The sequence below is a fragment of the Diorhabda carinulata genome, chromosome 3 (assembly GCF_026250575.1).
Source record: "Diorhabda carinulata isolate Delta chromosome 3, icDioCari1.1, whole genome shotgun sequence".
Classification (NCBI taxonomy): Eukaryota; Metazoa; Arthropoda; class Insecta; order Coleoptera; family Chrysomelidae; genus Diorhabda; species Diorhabda carinulata.
Window position 1 is genome coordinate 13,993,156 of NC_079462.1, and position 24,494 is coordinate 14,017,649.

Below are 24,494 nucleotides of genomic sequence, written 5' to 3' on the forward strand. Positions count from 1 at the left end.
AGTAATTATACCAATACACAAAAAAGGCGATAAAGAGAAATGTAAAAATTATACAGCAATAAGACTTCCTAATATAAAAAACTGGCCAAGTTAGTAAATAGAAAACGAATCATACGCGGAAAGCACACTGGAAGATCACGACGATCCACAATCAAAGCACACAATAGACCTAATAACAAAAAACATGGGAATACAATAGAGACCTACACAAAACCTAAAGATTATAGAAGCGCATTTAACTCAATAAATAGACTAAAGCTGACAAAAGATCTAGAAACACTAAAGGTGCCCAGAAAATTGAAGATGTTGATAAAAGTTACATTTCAAAACAAGAAAGCCAAAGTAAGATATCTAGCAACATTAACAGAAGAATAAAGAGGAGTCAAACAAGGTCCCTCGATCTCTCCATCCCCGTTTAATATGATTTTATAGAACGTAATGAGAGAAGCAAAATTAAATAATAAAAATATTATGACAAACCAAATACAAGCAGTAGTATACGTAGACAAAGTAATAATATTGACTGATACAAGAGAAGAACTAATAAAGGTAATAAAACAATTGAAAACAGTAGCAGGAAAATTGGTCTAGAAATAAACCAAAAAAATCAAATACATGAAGATAGCAAGACGAAAGAGGAACGGACCACCTAAGGACACAGAAATATGTATTTGAAACTCATTCAAATATCTAGGAGTAACAGTGTCACGATAAAAGAATAAGAGAGAAAAAATGAAAAATTATTCAAAAGCAAGAATATTAGTAGAAAGAACAAAATAGAAATATATAAAAGATTAATCAGACCAGTGATTGCGTACGCCATGGTACCTACTGTCATAAATAAAAAGGAAGAAGACCTGAAGATAATCGAGAGAAAAATGTTGAGAACTATACTCGGATTACATATTACAGGAGATGGGGAGAGAAGGTTAAAGAAAAATAAAGAAATAGAAGAAGAACTGTAAGAAGAAAATATGATAAGGTATGTGAAAGCACAAAGACTAAATTAGGCAGGACACATCATTAGAAAGAAACCTACAGAGATGGGCCATACCAAAAAATACCTGAAGAATCCAATCAAAGAAGATACTAGAATCCTAAACATAGTAGACTGATTGGAAAGCTAAATGCAGAAGCAGAAAAGAATGGAGAAAGCTGACAAATGATGCCAGGACTAACAAAAAGCTATAACAAAAGAACAAAGGGAGATTTTCTAGACTTTTTTATCTTATTTTGGAAAGTAGAACTATGTTTCTCAACAATTTCTTATATAATTATTTTTCTCTCCTATCTTCTTGGCTACTTATTGTAAGATCCTGCATCATGATTTTTTGTTTAGCTTCCCGCCTTTCTCGACTGATCTCATTGGTATGGCATTTAAGCCGAAGCATCCTCTTAGTATGTCCCAGCTATTTAAAATTATTATTTGTTTTGTTCTTATTGTTCATATTTGTTCTATATATGTGTGCGTGTAAGGCGATAACAGCAAAATTGAAATACGGGGTTAAGAAAAAAGAGAGGTGATAACGGTTGATGTACGTGCTTCCTAGAGCTATAACGGCGACGTGTAAGGTGATAATATGTGTTTTGATGAAAATTAACAGAAATTAGAATTAAAACTTTAAACAACGACAAGAAACCTTGACTCTAACCGCAAAAAACGATAATCGATGCTTAGTTTATTTAATATTAATTGCGATGAATATAAATTCACCAAAATCATAAACATCATATACCAAGCGTTCCAAAAATAATTTTGTGCATAAACACAAACATTGCTTTTATGATAAATATATTTTGGCTTGGAGTGTTCTAGAGGGGGGTCCAATTCACAAATAGGTATAATTTTCCTATCCTTTAACATAAATAATATCCGCATTAGATGCTTCATCATATTACCAAATTGATGTAGAGATATCGCGATTTTGCTTAAGTTACACCAATCGATGACTATTTAGTTGGTTGTAATGGTTTATACAGTCTAAACATGAGTATTAATACTGTCTTATAGTCTTTGAGAGAGGTTTATAGAATTCTTTTTCATGTAATATAAGACAGTAAGCTTTAACGTCACTCGATGTTGCTTCATCAGTCTCAAATTCTTTTCTTAAAACAATGCTACCAGATTGGATAACTTCTTTCTGTCTTGAACAATCAATGTGTACCAAAGGAGCATTAGCATCAACTTCTTGTAGAGTGAAAATAGGTTGGTTCATTTGAATATGGTAATAGGACTTTTGAAAATTGGTAAACATCTCATACAAGGAGGCCAATCTATTTGAATTGAAATTTGAATTGATATCGTGATATGTATATCTTTCCGAATTGAGTCAGTCAGTTTGCGATGATGTAATTTACTCATGTCCTTTGTAATTTCTCCTCTTCTTTTGATTTGAAAGGCTACGATAATATGTCTTGGAGATTCAATTTTCGTACTCGTTTTAACAGCCCAAGTATGATTTGTAGAATTATTTAGTGAATAATATTCCACAATTTGTCAGAAGCGAAATTTGGTTGGCAAATTTTCATTACATTGTATTATCTTATTCAGACGTAGTTTTTTGCTTATTCTTGGAATGACGTTACTTATTTCGACTTTTGGCTTCCCAGTTTCATCGAAACTTATTATTGCATCAGGTATCATCACTTGCACGAATTAATATCAGATCCTATTTCATATTCATGAAAATTTTTCTGAAATCTTCAAAAAAAATCAGATAATAATTAGTCATTTTCAACAAACCGTTAATGATCCGAATTCCTAGAGATAATATTGAAGGGATAATAAGGGATTCTGATGGTGTTTACGATCACGTAATAGGTATTTTTCACAACTCAACAGAGGAAAAATTTTTTGTTGGTGATTCAGAAATTACTTTCAAACCTATAAAACAAAATTGAGGGAGGTTGCTGATCCTAACAACAGTATTAAGGGGGCTACCTATCCTGGGATACCTGGTTTGTGTGAGGTATTGTCAAAAAATCGCCCACATACTTTAAAAACGATGATGTTATGAATTACTTGAATATTATTAAACAGACAAGTGCAAATCGTCGTGAAAATAATCTTGATCTTCCAATAAGAATTTTTCCAGATGATATCAAAAGCAAATATAATTCCATTATTCGACCAGTATTGGAAAAGGAAAAGCTACGAGCGAGAGAAAGAACTGGTTCCAAACCATCTTCATTATTAAAAGGAGTAGCAACCCGAAATATGAAAATATGAAAAAAAAAAAACGGAAAGGGTATGTTGATGGAATATACTACCAAACCAATTGATTATAATAGTAGAAAGATTGGAATTACTTTAGCTTCTCAGGCTGCTGGAAATACTGGTCATTCCAACGAAATTGTATCAATTATTGAAGAGTTGCGTGAGGCTAGAATAATTCAAAAAATAAAGCCTATGCGTCTATTTCTTCATTTCCTGCAATCTTCACTTTCACTTTTGTGGAATGTGTGTTATTTGCATATACAGTTTGATATTATAATTACTCAATTTATTCTTATACCTAAGTCTCTTGTTTCTGATTTTCAAAATACAAGAATTGTTAAAATTTTTGTAAAACACTTATATAAACAAAAACAGATTTTGTATATCTCACCTGATGATGATTCTTCACCACTACTTCCACTTTTTTCAACACTTGTGAGTGATGATGTAGTTTTTATTAAGCCATCTAAACATCTTCGCCAATATTGAGTACAATTAATAGCATCAGTCAATGCTGCGAGTGTTTCGTGGGCAGTCACAACATTCTTAATAAGGTGATCCTGCAAGATAGTATTCGGTTTTTAACAATAGCTTCAGTTTTTATAAATATGGATTTTAGGCTAAAAAATATTAGATTCAGTGAAATAAATGTATTGAAAAAATTTAAATATTAGTAGATTTCGAGATACAAGTTGGTCCCGACAGTTTTTAATTACCTAACTCTATTAGTCTCTCAAGAGTGTTATAGTTATGAAGCCTAAACTCAAATTATGATTCCAGTTACACTTTGAATATTGAAAGACTATTCTTGAGAATGTATGAAAAATCAAACTTGTTGTCGTTTTTGGAATAATAAAAGCCAATATTTATAAATAATTTGTTTTAGCGAGTTTTTTACATTGAATCAAATGTATTGCTGTTTGGATTTATAATATTCTGTATGCAAGTAAAAATTTCCGTAATTAGTGCCGTTTACGTTATGATATTATCGATTAGATGGATTCAATTCAGTATCATCACAAATGAAGAGTCCTATTTGCGCTGGAGGTTGCACCGATTTTAATACACTTTTTTATATTTTCAGAGTTGTCGATAAAGGGATTGATTAACATTGCATGATTTTCAGCCCCCATGGTGTTTAGAACTAGTTTGCTACTGCATTGAATTTTGCACTATATATTGCCCCGATGCAGCGACGAGAAAAGTTATTTTTCTAGCTAAGAAAAAGCTATTTTCAATCTATCCATTTTTTTTGAAAAAATCTGATTATTAGCGTGTATTGTGAATATTGACCACTAATTTGACATGACTTGAATTGAAACTAATTTTTCCCAAATGTAAAATAATTACCTGCAACAATGTGCGGAAAGGTATCAATCAATGTCATATCTACTCTATATTTACCACAGAGTTTTCTCAAATTCAACTTGAATTGCATGCATTTTATCTTAACACCCTTTTTTATTTATTCTGTGATTGGTTTTATCAACTTTTTGGTTTCCGCGAAGTTTTCAAAGAGTTATCTCCATTCTCCTCAACATTAGTTCACTCACTTTTCATCACATGAACGGAGCTACTTCTGCCTACAGGCGAAATTTGTGATGAGAATCGTAAAAAATCCATTATTTTCGTATGTGAGAAGCAGACGTACTTAAAATAATCGTAGAATAGGTTTTGGAATATTAAAATTTTCATACAATGTACTAATTGGTCTTGAATGGGTAAAACGCCGAAATTAGAGTTATATTAATTGAACCGTGAGGAAACGGTCTCCTTTGGCAAGATATAAACGATTGAGAATATGTAGCTGACGTCTAGCAAAAAAATGTTTTTTTTGTTCGAAAAGTTCAATTGCATACCTCTTCCTTTTTGTGAATAATAGATCTTACTCTTTTGCCATTATTTAATTCATGACAGTGATTTTTATTTGTTTGATCTCCAAAATTTCTTATTAAACAATCTGATAGCTATCTATAAAACTTTCTCAATCCTAGAATGTTCCCTTTCTTTTCTTAAGGTTATTTTCTCATCTCCTTCAGTTACATAACCCGTCATGCAAGTGCACGTGTTGCTTAAGACAAGAAAAGTATTCACAACGAATTCATTCAAACATATATTAATATTACGGTATTGGTTAAAAAAATTCATTTTCATTCACATCGGCTGAATAAAAAACATACAATCAACTCCGGTTTCATTCATAGATACCATATACACCGAATTAATACAGATAGAGCAAGAGTGCAAATTTTATATTATTGCGATTGATACTAAATAGAGGATAAAAAAATTTATTGATGCTAAAAAAGTGTGTAAAAAATATCTAAACCTACCTAACTTCAAGTGAACTGAAATGCGAAAAACTATGAAAAAATTAAAAATTTTTGGATGTCCCGTATCTCCAGAATTTAAGTGGAATATAATGACTAAAGCATCTTGTTTTGGGGTCTAGAATCTACGGTTTAGCTATTCTTGAAAAACTGTATAGTTGAATGTAAAACCAACATGATAATATCATTATTCTTAGAAAAATTGCTACAATTGGTATTTGAGTCATGTTATTATTATAGTGGAAGGATTTTGAGAACTTTGAAAATCAGAACTGTTGACCTACAATTGTGAGTGTGAGTGTTTGTGTAGTGGTAGTAGGAAATAGTGTGTTTACTATCGTTAACGTTACCTGCAAACATTTGGGACAACAAAATACTTTCTTATTTCGAAAGTTCTCGATAATTCCATCAGAGAGCTCATTTATATGGGCACTGTACTGCCTCCAAGCAATTATTTTTCCTTCTGTTTCCTTCACGAATTTTGCCCATTCTGACTTATATAGAACTTGTCGATTTCCATCAATACATTTAATGTTATTTCTGACGATACTTGCAAATTCTCTTATTTTTCGTATTACTTCGTGCATCCACTTGGTCCACATATGAGCATTATGGATAACTTCAAGCAACCAAACTGCCCATATTTTCAATGATAAGCAGCAAATAGTATCTGTTGAATGCTCATAAACTTTAGGAGGTTTATGACCACGGATATATTCTCCCTGAAAGTTTGAAAAAATTTTTGTTTAAATATACTTATAAATTTCTTTAATTTCTTATTATTATTTAATTACTGTAAACAGCGTCGCAATTAGTATATAGGGCAGAAATCTCAGTATTTACAAAAAATACTAAAAAGTCATCAATACGATAATAATAAAACTACATTAACGAACCATGAAATATCCACAACAATCAAATAACTTAAATTCAATTATGAAGATTCAAAAATCCTTGAAACGGAATCTAATACACAAAAAAGAGAATTTTTAGAAATTGTTTACATTCATAAGAACGAAAAAGCTATAAATGATGAAAAAGACTTAAATAATTTAAGTAAAATTTATAGCTCTATTTTGTGAATTCTAATAAAACTACAAATAAGTTAATTGATTACTGCTACATATTTGAGATGTAAGGACTAAGGACAAATCTATTTCTTTTATTAGAACCAATATTATGATTTTATTCTTATTATGATGTTCATGGGTGATCTGTTGATCAATATAAATACGCAAATTGTCAGTGTCAATATCATACTTTGATATTGACTTGACTTGAATAAGTCGAAACGTCAAATTTCTTTTTTTTTTCTAAAAATTATTGAAGAAACCAATTTTAAAATAGAAGAGACCTAAAATCAAGAATATTTAGATGCATTAATGTACTTATATACATATTTTTTTGAAAATCAATTCTCAAGTGGACTAAATTTTATTGTTCTGATCAATCACATGTTAATTCGAAAGAATAACAAACTGTTCATACTTTCTAGAAATAAGCAATTTAATTGATCAGCTACATTATCGTATGTTAAAATATTTGAACTCGTACGCCAATAATCTGAATTATTTATAATAATCTATCGACTACGTTCTCTTTTATACTTATACTATGTTTAATAATTGACAAATACAATATTTATATGGTGAATTAATGATTCAGTAACCTATTACAATGATTCGCTCTATTTTGTTGACATAGAGCTGTCAGTATCATTTTAACTTGATTAATATCGATCCATGCTAATGGGGTGATTTTTCCTCTAGTATAAAGGAATTCTATGTAGATTATTCAGACTGTTTTGTTTCCGCCAACTAGCTAGTTTTTAACCTCTTTAAGATAGACAAACAGAAGATATCAGAATATTTTTACGTTAGAATAAACAAATTATATTGGATGTTATCTTCGCTAACTCGACAAATTCTAGAAACATATTGATAAAATATTATTAGGGTATGTTAGATTAAATTATTTCTAATTTTTTTTAATTCATCTATGTGAAAGATAGATAGACAAAACTTTCAATAGAACATTCGAAGTCGAGTCATCAAATTTTTTTAAATAAATTAACCAAACCAAATTATATAACTCAGTCTGATCTTGTAGCTCAATTGTCGTTTGGGTTATTGTTATTGTCCGAAAATTTTTAATAATGAAGTAATGTAATTGAAAATACTACTAGGATCTGGAAATTGAATGAATAATCAATCAATTTGTAAATTACTTACGTGCTTGCAGTCTTTTGTTTAGAGTCAAATTTCTACAAAACCGTTCATTTTAGCTCCATAAAAGTTAATTAGTTTTCCCACTAAAAATAATCAGTCAATTTAAAACAAAATTTAAAAAAAATATTTGCTCCAGTGGCGTAAGAAATAGGGGTATAAAAGTGACAGCTAACCCTGACAGCGCGCCACTGGTTAAATTTTTCCAAAGTTTATTGACGTCAAAATATCACTTTATTAAAGAGCATATTGGTCATCAAATTAAAAAAAGGTGTTCTTGATTTATGGCAAATTTATTATTTTAATTAAAAATTTTGAACACCCTATGTTTCAGCAATTAGGCTCCGTAAGGGCTCGTATTCCTATATCAAAATAAATCATTTATTGAGATCTTTTTGTATTAGAGCTTTGAATCCAGCTCAGAGGCATTCATTAAACATCACTTAAAACGCATTAGTTTCGTATGCATAATTTCTCTTCTACAAGTAATTTATAATATAAATCTCTAGTATATTACTCGTTTGAAGTGGAATCGTCAAGATAAATTATAATTGGCGCTACTGGTGGTGAAATAGAATATCAATTCCCTTCCTTTATTGTGAATGCAATTTCTTAATATCTTTGTCAAATTCTGATTAACTTGACGTATGTTTCTCTACTACACTTAAGTAGGTAATCAATTAAATTAGCGTAGTTTTGCTTTCAATGTACTCCAAACTTTTATACACATATAATGTTGCAAATGCAATAAATAACATATTAGTTTTTCAAATTATTACTTTTTATTACCTGAAGCGTGTTCTGTAGGATACTTTTAAGGAATATTCATGTCCTTTGTTTTAATAAATGTGAATATCTTATGCATTCTAAAACTAGTATTGTAATTTTTTTCAATATTCTAGAATCTACCTACAAACTAGAATGATAAAAAAGTCCAAATGTAAACAAATAATTAAAGAAGTAAAACCATGAAGACGGAACTTTGGCATTTATTCAATGGTTCATTCAATATAGAGTTGTTTATTCAGTTGTAGTAGTAGTTTACATTTTACAATTTAATTAATAAAAAAAATTTAAAAAACCGTTTTCTGACGTTAGAGGAAATAATTGGTACAGTCACAGTAGGATTCATTCAATCATCTTTATAAAAAACTTAATTCCGTATTTATACCTAGACAAGATTCTAGCACCCCGGAACTCGACTACAATTATTAAAAAGCCAGATAATACAAACAATTGGTAATGATTTCAGTTTTGGTGAGAGGGGCCATTGGGATGAAACTGCTTTGAGCACCTTCCTAGCAAAATGTTCAGGCATCCTTGAAAATAGCATGCACCGAAATAAACCCAATTCGCTGGAAGAAACGATGGCTTATTATAGTTATATGGCCAATTCTATGAGGTAATCTTCTCAGAATAATAATAATTTAATGCCAAATATAAATTCGTTAGTAAATAATCATAGTAGTCCATATAATAATAAACCGGTGAATAATTATCAATATCCTAGGAATGATAATCATGGTCAATATAAAAATAATAATAATAACAATAATTTTACAAATCAACCAATCGAAATAAGACCATTACCACAACAAATTTTTAGTTACCCAACTAATGCACAGGTATTTGGTCGAAGAAAAAATGTTTTTAGACCAAATCAAATAGCTGCACATAGACTATCTAAGCTGAAACCGATGTCTACAACATCTAGAAATTTCATTGATATTTTAAGAAGCAATGATAATAGTAATAATAACTGTACCTAATAATAAGTAATCGCAATAATCAGTATTTCCTAAATAATCCTAAATCTTAACTTTTAAACAACAATGATTATGATGAAAGTAAACAAATGGAAAAAATAGTATACGATTTTGAAAATAATAATAAAGACGTTGCTAAAAAAGAACTTTTATCTTTAAAGCTTAAGATCAGAGGAAATATTTAAAATGAATTTTTCAAAAAAGAAGAAGAAAATATTTCTCAAAAAAAATCATCAATATTATTCCGTATTAGATTCTATTCCAATAATTTTTTAATCTCTATGATTGATTTTATGTTTTTTTATATCTCGTCGATCATTGATGCAACTTTATTTTTTTATTGATGACCTCTTAATCTATTTTCTAATTACTGAGATGTCTTCTCTATGTAGACAGCGTCACAATCAGTAAAGATTAGGTTAGGTCGTTATGAATGAAGTTGAATGTTTATTAGTTAAATCATGAATGACATTTAATTTTTTGAAGGTTAGGTCGTTATGAATGGATCAGATGATTTATTGCGTCGATTATGAATGACATTAACTTTTTATAGAATAAGTGGTTATAGGCGAAGTTGAATTTCATAGGTTAGGTAAGGTTAGTTAGTTCTGGATGGAGTTTAATTTCTTTCCTATTTTCAATACCTAAAAGATATACAATAGCCTATTCCTATCTTCAACTGTTTCGAAAATTTGAGTGTTTTCAGATTTATTTCAATTTGAAAATTAATATAAAAAAATAAAATAATTCTTTCTCACAAATTTACTACATTAAACTAATAACCTATACAATTTTTCAATGATATGAAAAAAAATTGTTGTCAATGTAGGAGATGTTCAAAATGCTAGCCGCAAACGTCGTGATAACATGCTAATCTAGTAAACGAGTATAACTGTCTTTTAACGTTACCCAACATTTCAGGCGTGACTGATTTAATCGCAAGCGTGATTCATATCTTCAAGTCTTCTGAGTTGAAAGACTGAGTTTAGTATAATGGCATCAGATCAGGAGATCGGACTGATGTGAAAAATTTTTATTCATGTACTGCTGGACATTTATTTGTTAATGGGGTGGCTCTAAATCCTGCTGGAACTATATTATATTTATATGAACCTATCGGTTTGTTGGGTCATGATATAAGTTGGTCAAAGTTGGCACGACATTGTTTTGGAGCAGTCTTGAATATTTATTTTTATACAGGTTCCATTGATGGAAAAGGGACCTATGATATTATTTCCAAAAATTTAAGCTCAAAAAATAATTTTTCTAGGATATTATTGTGGATCTTCTCTCATCCAGAGAGGATTTTCGTTGGACGAATAGTTACAGTTCGCTGATTCACGGCTAATTCATGGTATTGAATGTCGAGCAGTCATAACAAATATAAGCTGCTGATCCGAAATTCAACAAATAATTTATTAAGCAGATAATTTATTAAGCATTGAATCCAAAAAAGAATAAAAAAAGTAAGTGAGAATCAAATTTAATTTGCTAGAAGAAACAATTATAAGTTAAGAAGAATATAATAGAAGCCTTTGGAAAACTTTAAAGTTATTTCAAACAAGTCATCAAAATTTATGGAAGAACACAATGGGAGCATACAAAAGAAACACTGATCCAAAACTTCGCCGACCAACGTAATGAAAACTCACCTGAGAATTAGTAAATCTTTATGAAGAACTCAGTGAATCCCCACAGAAATATTACGAGAAAGTGGAGGGTCTGCTAAATAAAATATCCAACTATATAGAATTTCACAACAGCAATATTAATATAAAGACAAGTGAGAAGCTTTTTCCTTAAACAAGTGTTGAGAAATTTCCTAACAAGTCATCGGGAACCCTTAGTATCTAGTATCTGAGCAATGCGACCTGACAATGCAGACCATCCAAGAGGAGAATAATATAAGATACCTCCCGAAAACGGTAAATACCCAACCAACGACAGACACGCACACAAACAAAAATCGGCAACATAAGTCACCAGTAACCCTTATGCTTCCACAATAGCAACCGCCAATCTTCAGACCACAATGCCAACCCTTACCCTTCAGACCACAATGGAAGCCTCAGCACCAGCAACTTGGACCCAGACCACCAGCGCAGATCAACCGTTTCTCCTCACAAGATCAGAAAGTATTCTCTGTACCGTCAAGATTTGCCGTCAATAATCAACAATTCAGTAGACCTCAACAATAAAATAGACCTGGAATACCTCAAGTATACAAACTGATACCAATGGGTGACTCACCTAAATTTACAACTGACCATTTAAAAGGAATTGAAGCTTGAAACCGGCCATTGCTTAATACTTTGGTGTGTGCGACAAAATGTTTTTCCATTCGATTTCCTCAGTGGACATTTGACCTTTTCAGAAACGCTCTCGATTTCAAAAAACCTAGCTAACTGCTCTCGAACATCATAATTGAGTATCGTTTGAGGGTTTTTTTACCAAATCCGTCAACTTTCCCGCAACCATCCATCCTGAGTCTTTTGTGAAACTGCATTATTGAAGCCTACTCAGAGCTTAGGAGGGCTCATTCTGTGCATTTCTGTCAAATTCCATTCTGATTATGATATGATAAATAGCTCTGAAACTAATTACTATTGCCATAAAGGCAGTTATGCAGTTCGACAAAGCTAAGAGTTTTAAATGGAAATAAACAGGACTTATTTGTATATATATATATATATATATATATATATATATATATATATATATATATATCTGTTGAAAGAAACGCTGAAATTATTTTTGCTTAATTTCCCAATATCAAGTGCTAAATGCGAAATAAATAATGTAGCGAAATTGTGGAATAAAATTATTTTCATTTCAACAAAAATGAATTATATACGTATTGAAAAAATCTGCATTTTAAAATACAAAGCGACGAATTTTTAGCAACAAGCCTTCATTTAATAATTAACGAATTTATCTATTTGGCTGGCCCACACCATATATATTTCTTAAGCTTCCACTTTTTAGACATTTTCATATGTTTTTGTTGTTGAATTTTGATTTTAGGCCTCTTCTGATTGAAAATTAGGTAAAAAATTTATGTTTCGACCTATTTCGGCCTATATCAAAATATAATTTGAAATTATCAGCACAATTGTATTAATCAATAGATTACAATATGAATATAAAAAAAATCTGTTTCAATGAATATTTTTTATCCTTAATTATACATATTAACTCTTAGTTAGTTGAATATACTTTACCTCTTCTATGACTGGCCGAGTAACCTCTAGTTTTTCATAAATAACATCGGCTTCTTCCTCAAATATATTTTCTTCGGGTGAATAAAAACCTACTACAAGGATATATATATATATATATATATATATATATATATATATATATATATATATATATATATGTATATATATAAGAAGTTTTTTATTAGGAACGTGGAAAGGAAACACCAAAGTGGACTAACTTTAATATATTTTTCGAGCTTAAAAATTTAATTTAAAATTTTAAGAATTAATACGATTCAAAACCACTTAAAATCTCAATCAATTATTTCCTAGACGATGAATACATAACTATTCGAAAGCTCCACTTTGGTGTTTCATTGCCTCATTGCCACGTTTCTTTACAATTCATATATATATATATATATATATATATATATATATGTATATGTAGATATATGTATATGTATATATATGTATATGTATATATATATGTATATGTGTATATATGTATATGTATATATATATGTATATATATATATATATATATATATATATATATATATATATATATATATATGTACAAAAATCTCAGTTTTAATCTAAAGTACCTTCCATATCTTCACCTATGACTTCATCGCCAACGCCTGTTTCCCAATCTTCCGTAACCACAATATCTACTTCTTCTTCGCCTTCATGTTCCTTTAGTTGTAATAGTTTCTCTGCGGAGCTCAACTCTGTACCTTCAATTATGAGAAATAATTATAAAAATATGTTTCTCTTGTGTACATACCTTTAAAATGATTATTAAAAAATATTTATTTAGGAGATGAAGAAGATGGAAGACGAAGATATATTAGAGCAGTTTAAAATTATCAAGCTATTGCACAACGGTAGAGGTAAACTACAAATATATTGTATAGAGGTACTGTGACATATACGAGGGTAGATACAGACAAAAATGTATCTAGGAATTAACGTACAAAGTAATCAGATTCGCAAAGTGATAATTGATCAAAAAAAAAATACAAAAATTGTATTAACAGATCAATATTAGAATTTAGAACTTTTTCGAATTTTTAGAAAAAGTTTATATATATATATATATATATATATATATATACACATTTTTCCTTTAGTGTGGCTTGATTGGGAATAATAACAAGCATTATAAAAAATGTTCATACTTTACGATATACAACGATATTGAATTCTTGAAAAAGGAAGTAAAAAAATTACTATTGTCAACAGAAAAAAATTGTTGATAAAAAAAAGAGGAGCTAGGTTTTCTATAAACATCAAAATACTCTTATTGAACCAATAGGGTTCAAAACTACATAAAAAAGAAATATGTCACCAGATTGAGGATGAAGATGTATATCGGTGGAAACCTCATACTAATAGAATTATGTCAATTGAAGGTTACTGCCACAAAAATCACTTTTTAAAACGATACTTTATTTGGAAAGTAACACTATTAATAATAAAAATTACAGACTACAATAGTTATTTTTGATCGATCTTATATACAAAAAATAAATGCAACTCTAAATTAAAAATCTGTGATTCAGCAAGTTCATTAGTTTAATAAAATATTTGGTGAATTGCGGATCAGCAACTTGTGTTTGTTATGACGGCTCGAATTTCAATACCATATATGGAACGTGGGGCAGCGAACTGTATTAGCTTTGCTTTTTTTATATGCAGTTTCGTAGTAAAATTCTTACAGTTTTAATCACCATTTATTTTTATTAATTTTTACAAAAAGATACGATCAAAAATAGAGTTCTGGATGCGTATGTGATCAACTTATCGTTGCCGATGGGACTTTCAGAGACTACAGCTACGATGGCAAAGTTGCTTGCATCTGTAGTGAGGTTAAACGGCTTCGTTAAGTCTGGATATTGTACCAATGGTTCGTTGATAAAAAAGTCATGTCTTTGTGCATTCTAAAAATTCTGGTGTATGTTCTGTTTTCGCGTCCATCTTTAAGCACGCGGTTAAAGATTTCGTTATTCTGGCAAAGTCCTTGATGCATCTCCTATAGTAGCCCATTAATCCCAGAAATCTTCTGATTTCTTTTGCCGTTTTTGGAATTGGGTAGTTGATAATAGCTTTGATTTTGTCTGAATTTGGTTTAGTTTTTCTGGAGTGACAATGTGACCTAGGAAGCTAACTTCTTTTTTCAGAAATTCACATTTATCCAGTTTGATTTTGAATCCCCTTTTTCTGAGTCTCTTGATTTTTGCTAGATTGACAAGATGTTCGTGTAGGGATGTGGAGAAGACAATTATATTCATAGTGACCGTTTTGGAGGCTTAATGCTGTTTCTGGGATATCTTTCACTGCCATTTCTATCACGTGGAACCGCTGCCGAGGTCAAGAGTAGAGATATACTGACATCTTCGTAGTTTATCCAGAATATCTGTCATATTTGGAATCGGGTATCTATCATCGACTGTTTTTTCGTTGATTTTGCGTCAGTCTACTATTATTTGCCATTTGATTTCCTCAGAAGCATCGGGTTTCTTGGGGACAACCCAAATCGTTGAAGACCATGGCGATTGACTAATTCTAATGATTCCTTGTTTCTGTACCTCTTCTTTGTGAATGTGTGGGTAACGGTATGATTTGGTGTAGGTCGGAACTTCATCTGTCGAATATCGAGTCAAATATCGAGGCCTATTAAACCATCGAAGGTTCTTTGGTATTGAAAAAGGAAAAATTTGATATTACATATTCGGGGAACTTGGGTATATCAGCGCAAAAATTTGTTATGAAAATGGAGGTTGCAATGAAGGGTTCATATTACAATTAAAGGTTTATGCTTGATTTTATTTGAGAAATATTAGGATTAAGCAAAGACTTGGTAGCGCTAGTGTCTATAAGGAGTTTGAGATAGTTATGTAGGTTAGCTCTCTTCTATTTTCGTTTTCCTCAAAATTTTCTGTTCTTGCATCGCATTTTTATTGGCCCCCCTCACCCAGCTCGTAGAATTGATTTTATGGACAGTAATCGTTGTAAGTGGTTTTATTTTCTAATCCGTTTATGTCATAATTCTTCGGTTGTAAATCTCGGTGAGTGTTGTTGGCGTTGAGATCTCCAAAATTTCGGTTATGAGTTGTAGCTCTGATAGTGATATTCATCAGTGGCTTTTCCACTATGCTAATGATTGCGTGAATTAAAGGTTACTGCCACAATAGTCACTTTTTAAAAAGATACTTTATTTGAAAACTATAAATTAAACATATGTGATTCATCAAGTTCATTAGTTTAATAATATATTTGTTGAATTGCAGATCAACAACTTGTGTGACGATTCAAATTTCAATTTCAATTTCAATACCATATATAAACGTGGGTCAGCGAAATGTAACTCGTATATTGTATTTTAACTACAAGTTGGACATTTATTAACGCATAGAGAATTTTCGAGTTTTTGCCAATAGTAAAGTTCGAAAATATGTTAGACGACGAAAAGCAGAGACTTACAAGATTCATTAAGATGAAGACCTATCTCTAGTCTTTCAATTCCAATTTGATACGAAATCACTATTTGTTTATAATTTGCTTACCTAATTCTTCTCCTTGGCCTGTTTCATCACCTATGAGCATCTTATCCAACTCAGTTTCTAAAAAAAAGGAAGATGATATGAGCTTATGGATTTAGGTAGTATCCCACATAGGGATTTTTTTTAGAACTTTAAAAAAGTAGCCACTTTTCTGATTATATGTCAGATTATAAAAAAGGATTTAACTCCATGAGTTAATCTGCAGAGCAGCTATTAAATTACGTCCGATGCTGACTGTCCTTTTATCGACAAATAAACGTGTAGTAAGCACATGGTTAAGTAGGGGATAGATCTTTTCAGAAACGGATGGCTTTATGACAGCTACCTAGGATTGAATAGTAAGTAACTAGAGCTGCCCGAAATAAAATTAATAATAAATCTAGACAGTCATGATTGAGTCGACACAGTACTGTCACCCGGGGTTAAGTTGGACTTTTATGGTCAAGTTGGACAAAGGACCTATTTAAAATATATATATCTAGGCAATCAAAGAGATACATTGTCTCGTTGCGTGATTGGTTGCAGCGTTAACCATACACATCAGGCTTTGTAAGAACGTGGTTATGTGTGGACGCATTCGGTAAGTTATGAAAAAAAAAAATTCTGAAATATTGTTATAAAATTTGTCAATTTTAAAACACTTGTTTTAAAACTGCTGGGGAAAATTATTCTATAATAGTTCATGCATGAAATTTTATCAGCAAAGTCTTTGATATGTATTTAACCAACAATAAGTGTTGAAGGTCACATTTTTAACGTTGATTGAGAAACAGGGCCGTACTATGGAAAAATGTACCTCTTACAGGGTGAAGTTGGACAATGGTGCGCAAGTATAAAAGACCGCTTGGAACAAAGCCTTACCAAAATTATAAACCTGAATCGATGGTTAAGGCTGTGGAAGCTGTAAAAAAAAGAAAAATGACTCGTTTAGCGTTCCAAAATCTACGTTATATAATCATGTTAATGGCATTAAATGCACTTAACGATATGGTGGGCAAACAGCTTTAAGTGAAGAACAGGAGAACACATTAGCCGACGGGATTTCAACAGCAGCAAAATGGAATTTTCCTTTACAAATTATTGACATAAGAAAACTAGTGAAGCATTATTTAGATAGACAAGGAACAACTGTTTCTATTTTTAAAAATAATCTACTTGGAGTGGAATGGGCCAAACTTTTTTTACAACGGCATGCTGAATTGAGTGTGAGATTGGCCAGTAATATCAAAAGAGCTCGAGCCGAAGTGACGTCAGAAGTCGTTAATGCATACTTTGATGAACTGCAAGTAGCCCTGGAAAATGTCCCTTGTGAAAAAATAGTTAACTACGACGAGACAAATTTTTCAGACGACCCTGGAAAGATCAGGGTTGTCACAAAAAGAGGAAGTAAACACTGTGACATTGTAATGGATAGTTCCAAAACCAGTGTGTCTGTTATGGTAGCTGGATCTGCTTCCGGGAAAATTCTTCCGCCATATATTGTTTACAAAGCTCAGCATTTGTACCCTACATGGATCGAAAATGGTCCTCCCGGTGCAGTGTGCAATCGCAGCAAAAGTGGCTGGTTCGACCAGTTTTGTTTTGAAGACTGGTTCCTAAAAGTGGCTTTGCCGTATTTGTCAAAATTTGAAGGCAAAAAAGTTTTAATCGGTGACAACCTGTCTAGTCATATATCGTCATATGTCATAAAAAAGTGCAGAGAAAATGATATTCATTTTATATTATTACCACCGAATTCAACTCACCTGTGCCAACCACTTGATGTTGCGTTCTTCAGACCACTAAAAGGCGAGTGGAGAGCTGTTTTACGACGTTGAAAATCATCCAATAGAGGAGTTTTTCAAAAAAGCGATTTTCCGCGTTTATTACACGAGACTTTCGAAAAACTGGGCTTACGGTCAAAGGACAATATTACAGCGGGATTCGCATCGGCTAGAATATATCCACCCGACTACAAAAGTGACACTGGTAATGACACTGATGCTTGGTCTCAAAGTTTTGTCGATTTAATAAAAGAAAATCTAACACCTCCACCAAACAAAACCAGAAAAACAAGAGGTAAAAGACTAAATATATTGCCAGGACGAAGTGTAACTTTACCTGGAGACAGTGACGGAGAAGATGAAATAGATGAAATAGGAGAACTGAACCGGATTGAAAAAGAAAATTCTTCAGAAGATGAAAGTATTAATGAAAGTAGCAACAATGACGAGACTGATAACGAAACGATTGTGATATACAACCAAATACGCTTACTGAACCTTCCATTCCTAGTCCCACAACACGTTTCAGTATAGGGCAATACGTTCTTGTGCGGTTCGTCGGACAAAAAAGACATCTCAATTTTGTGGGCAAGATCATTAACGTTGAAGAAAACACATATTTCGTGACATTCCTAAGAAAAAAATATTCGGAGAAAATGGGTAATTTTTTTGTATACCCCAATGTCGAAGACTCTGCCGAGGTTATACAAGAAGAAATTTTCTATATTCTGAAAAAACCCATTGATTTACGAAGAGAACGCATTCAATTTACTGAAGCATTAGATTATGATAGCATCGGTTAAGCCCTTCTTAAAAGCCTACTTAAGAATTTAGAAGTGATTTTTATTTTTGTACTGTTATTTTCAGAAGTATTGTTATGTTTTTTAATTTTGTTTTAATTTTTTGAATAATTTTTTAATTTTTTTATTAATAAAACATTTGTTCATTTATCACCGTTGGATATTATTATTTGTACTGAATAATTGCAAATCTAATCAAAAACCTTTTTAAAAATATGTCCTGTGTCCAACTCCATCATTAGAAGGTGGAAAATTGACGTTTAAGCCATTAAACAAGGCTTGTCCAATCCCGCCCCAAAATGCGGTTGAAGTTGGACAAAATTTAAAAAATAAAAAATAAAAACTGATTAATACTATCAAATATTTAATGTGACATTTGCGTTGGGTAATTATGGAACTATCTTACTGATTTTTTTCAAAATTTTGGAAGTTACGATAAAAAAGTTATTTGCCAAAAACGCTGAAAATTGTCCAACTTCACCCCGGTTGACGGTAGTGCATTAAAAATTATATATGGAGATAAGACTGATATTGATGGGAAATTCATAACTGACCGTCAGATACCTCAATACCCCCAAAGATAATATAGTAATTAGAAACAAATTTGCAACTCGGGAGGCACTTTGCACTGACCTCAATATATAAAATACACCCAATTTTCAAAACACAGTAATAAAGAACAAAAATATCATCTATAAAATAAAATATAAGAAAAGTAAGACTTTAATAAAGTGATAACGCAAGCAATAAATACAATAGATCATATACAGTTTGTAAAATTTGGTAAAAATCTGATTTGGAAGCTATTCAAGGGAAAACTCGCATTACCATGGATTAGAACCACATCCAGTAGAAAATATGCATTACAAATAAACAGAATAAAAAATTCCTAATTTAATCTTGAAAAATAGATGCCACATTATTGCAAAAGCAGATGTGAACTTCTCCACTAGCAATTCATAACATAGTGAAATCCAATAAGACAAATGTTAGTCCATAGTCTTATAACATACTAAACTGATATTCATTTCAAATTTTCTTACCTAATCCTTCCCCTTCACCTGCTTCATTACCTTCTATTATCCTATTCATTTCATTTTCTGAAAAAGAAAATGGTACATACATTTGAGTAATCCATTATTTATTATATATATATTCAGGGTGTTTCTGAATTCATGCGACAAAATTCAGGAGGTTATTGCTAGAATAAAGTTGAGATGGGTTTTTCCTATAACAAAATTTCCTTTCCGAGATATAACCCTTAAAAGCTGGTTATTAAAATTGAGTTTTTATTTTTTTTTCTAAATTTTTAGTAATGCTAGAAACTTGAAATTCAGTAATTTTAATAAATAATAAAATGTTTGATACTCTAAAAATGAGACCATATCATTGGTGTGAAGTAACATATTAATATTTTCATTGTTATCAATAATTACTCCTTTAGCACTATGATTTTGAAAGTAGGCTTCCAAGTCTGAGATGGTATAACAAGGGGCTCAAGGTATCTCTTTGTAGAATGACTCTAGTTATTTTATATTATTATATAATTTTGAGTATCTTATTAATTTTTGAATCTCTCCAACATCGAATAGTTTTTTCAATAATAAAGCTTATTCTACTAAATCAATTTCTTTCCTAAAATCAACTAATATTGTGAATAATCTTCTAGAGGGCAGAATGATTATTTAAAATTGTGTATAGAACAATTTTAAAACCCTTTTGGGATTCTTATTTCTTAGCATAATTTCTGAGCCTAGTGCTAATGAGTTACGTAAAGAGTTTGTGATATTGCGATAAGTATTAGAATCATCTATCGGACGTTCTTTATGGAAATGAATCCTTTTAATATTTGACCAGGTGGATGGGATTTGTTCATCCAGTGGATTGTATTGAAAAGCAGCCTCAAGTGGATTATCATGCTTAAGGACATATTTTCATCAAACTCGTTATTTATTCTATCTTCCCCCGGTGCTTCATAATTTTTAGCTTAACTGAGAGCACTAAAGAAAGATTTTATCGGTACAGAATTGTGAATCAAAAAATTTATATAAAACATCTTTATACAGAAAAGTTGAATTCGGCGTGTGATTGTAGAAATTTTTATGATAAATGATCATTTTAATCATATTAATCCCACCGATTTTTGTTTCAGTTTTATGAGAATTAATACATTTCAAGAATTCGTTGGGATTGCTCATATTTGTTAGTATTTTTTTCGTAGGTATGTTTTATACTTTTAATAATATGCATGGTGTCTTTTTCAAAATTTGATGGAACTAAATTTTTTCTTGCCACCTTTAATAACTTCTTAACATCCCTACACTCTTCATATTTAATCAGGTGTTTATTGTAACTACATGGAGTCGAGTAAATTTGGTAGTAATTATGTTCTAATATCACCAATCAGCTCAAATGATCAGAAATAATTGTTTGACTGATAGACGATTTTAGAATAGAATTTTTGTTATTAAAATTGGAACAGACCAAGTCTATCACACTACAGTCTGTGTGTCCAACGAAGTATATTTTTCAAGATAATCATCACACCTGTCGCTAAAATGAAAAAAGCTTAATTTTCCAGTACTTCTACTAATATTGTACCTCGTATATAATGTTGTCTTTTATTTCGCGGCCTTCTGAAGCAAAATAAAAGTTCAGGGTGTTGCTTTCCTCAGAGCCATTCAGATGACCTATTATTGCATTGAAAGTGCCATATATGAAAAACTTGTTCACTAGGGTATGTAAAAATAAATTTTTTTGTAGTTTCTTCAAGCATCTCTATACAAGTGTAATATTCACATATTATTTGATTCCCCAATATCTCGATTTTTAGTCCTGGGAAATTCTTTGTTCTATGATTCCTGTGTCTCTTTGAATCTCCTTTGGCGCATGACTATAGAAAAAGTTACATTTTGTTGAAGATGGAGGAAGCCTAGGCATCTCTAGGCTAATTCATGTTTCCACAAGACCAATGATAGTAAAACTATTCAAATATTCATTCTCGTGTGTTTCAAAATCATTTAGGTACTTATTCCCTGGCAGCTCCAGAATAGTACTTGTAGGTAATTTAATTTACTGCTACATTTTGTCTTACTTCCTTTTTTGCTTCCTACTTTTTTCCTCACCTGTTCTGTTGTATCGTCTGTGTAAAAACCAGTTAATTCTTGAGGTTTTTTGAGACAGGATTTTGAATGCACTGAATTGATGGTTTTCACAGCATGTTTATGTTGTTATTCTATTTCCATATATTATCATCGATCGTTAGTTTTTGATATCCAATTTTAACCAATTTTCCTTTGGCTCTTTGCCTTTTAGTTCTTATTTTTTCTTGAATTTTCATTTTTCCTTTGGTTTTGTAATCATTTATATGAATCTTTAATTCTATCATATTTCTCAAATTAATTTTGTTTTTCTTGACTCCATTCCATTTCCAAATTTGATGGAACAAGTCCTAACTCCAAATCTATAGGCTGAATAAATCTTAACATCTTTTTCTAAATTTTGTTTTATGAAACCTTTCTTTTAATACATCTGGATTTTTCATATTCATAGGTAATTCTTGTATAATAATGTTGTTAGCTTTGTATTCTTTTTCCAGTTGTTCTATTCTATTTTTAGTATATTGCAGGCCTTTATTAATCTCTCCATTTCCTCGAATTCATTTTCATTCTCTTGTTGATCTTTCATTAACTGTTGTAATTGATAAGATAGTTGATAAGACGTTATCTTCTGTTTTTCTCCCGCGCTTCTTGATATCTTGATATCATATAACGTGTCGTCACTATCCATGCTGTTGAGTGTATATAATTCTCACAATTCTATTTATCACAATTTATTCCGTGAATTAACTTTAGAGGACTTTGGAGTCTGTTTTAAAAACAAAAAAAATATTAAACTTAAATGAAAACTTTACAAAAGTGATGTTATGACTTAATTATAGAAATAACAATAATGAATAATTAATGCCACAATCTCTGGAACGATAGTCTTTTTATATGACGATAATGCAAGGCTCGCGACTCGTTTATCTTCTCCTGCGACGTCAAGAAGGTTGAGATAACACCTCCCACCGAAGTTTCAACTACGAGGCAAGAGGTAGATGAATCGATGGTGATGGAACGACAGGAGTGATATATTGCCTTCTTCTTGATATGGAACTTCTTATAAGCAATGGCTGTGATTGCTCCTGTTATTATAGCGTAAATCAGTATAATCCACACGCTTGGTGTGTCGGTTACTCCGGGTGTCCAATGGATGGGAAAGTTTTCTGTCTTTTGATACGAGATGTCTGGGAATTGATCCAGCTCCATATGCTCTATCGGTACTCCCGGTTTTAGAATTGGTAGTGGTGTATCGTCCGTGATTTGGATGTCTGGGAGAAATATCGGCTGGCTATTCGCTGTGGATTTCTTACTTGCTAGCGTTAGTGTTTCTGATTGTATTCAACATCCTACAGGGATTTCGATTAAGAAGGTTCCTTGTAGCTTTCTGACTTCTTGTTGCTGTGATTTTTAGGGTCTCTTCGTTTGGAAACACAACTATTTGTAATCTGTAGGATTTTATAAGAGAAACCATAAAATTCCTGCCAATTTTAATTGTTTGATAAGAATTTTGAGAATCTGCAATGAAATCTCTTATGATCATTGCAATTAAAAATTTTCTCGATTTCTTAGTCTTACTTGGAAGATTCTTAATAAGTTTTTTCATGTTTATTCACACTTTTCTATTAGTAGGGTGAATTAATAAACAATGTCTCTTACGTATTTAATTTATTCACACACTATAGAATAGACTTATAATAATTTACTCATAAACTTACTTTATTTAAATAATTTCTGCGATTACTTTTACTTATTCGTTCTTTTCACTACGACTATTTATTTAAAACTAAACTAACTGTGTTCACGCAAATCATTTATATACCTAAATAAAATTCTACAAAGGCGTGTCCATCATTTATAAAAACCAGATGAAAGACGCCGGACGAATTCGTCGAACTTTAAAATTCTATTGTAGCCGGACAGGGCCAGCTTAAGGACCCATTTCACTGGTTCACATTTTCCCGTAGATCGTGGTCTTCTTCAAACGGCGCTGATCTATTTTGATTGACTACTTTCGGTTTGCCATTGGTTATGCGACAGATGACATCATTGATCCCTTTCTTGGTTGAGTCTATAGACCTTCCCAGACTTTTTGTAATTTTGGAGATAATTCCTTTCTTCTCGGCGTTGTACTTCGCCTTTGAAACCGCCACCTGTGGCTTCCGTGTGGTATCGTTTTTTCATTCTGTCGGTGGCAACTTGAAGATTCGAGCGAACTAATTCTTCTTCTCAATTGGATTACATAATCTTCTGAATTCAAATACATTTAACATTATAATGTACATAGAAGTCGCAAAATTTATTATCAAAAGTCACATTAACGTTTACGAAACTAACATGTAAAAACAATGTAAACATCAACACACTCTTATTCGATCCTAAATTATTGGACCAAGAACTGAACCTTCAGAGATTTTCAGAGATTTGAATATAATACAGTACAGTGCAAAAGATGCTTAAACTTCCATAGACAAGATTTCTTTATATGCACAATTAAAGCCGCGTGTTAACATGAAACGAGTG

At 31.3% G+C, this 24,494-nt stretch overlaps 1 protein-coding gene across 2 annotated transcripts in view; it reads right to left on the bottom strand.

The window, feature by feature from the left end:
* LOC130891655 (uncharacterized) overlaps positions 1-24,494 on the bottom strand; it is a 50,146-nt gene that overhangs the window by 6,012 nt on the left and 19,640 nt on the right. The window contains exons 8-13 of one of the 2 annotated variants that reach the window (XM_057796510.1): positions 19,914-19,970; positions 16,311-16,367; positions 13,347-13,478; positions 12,760-12,848; positions 5,898-6,269; positions 3,609-3,777 (exon numbers count right to left, since the gene is read on the bottom strand). In XM_057796510.1, the coding sequence (XP_057652493.1) occupies positions 3,609-3,777; positions 5,898-6,269; positions 12,760-12,848; positions 13,347-13,478; positions 16,311-16,367; positions 19,914-19,970 (876 nt within the window). Of the gene's footprint in view, positions 1-3,608; positions 3,778-5,897; positions 6,270-12,759; positions 12,852-13,346; positions 13,479-16,310; positions 16,368-19,913; positions 19,971-24,494 lie in introns of both variants that reach the window. The other variant, XM_057796508.1, reaches the window with a different exon arrangement.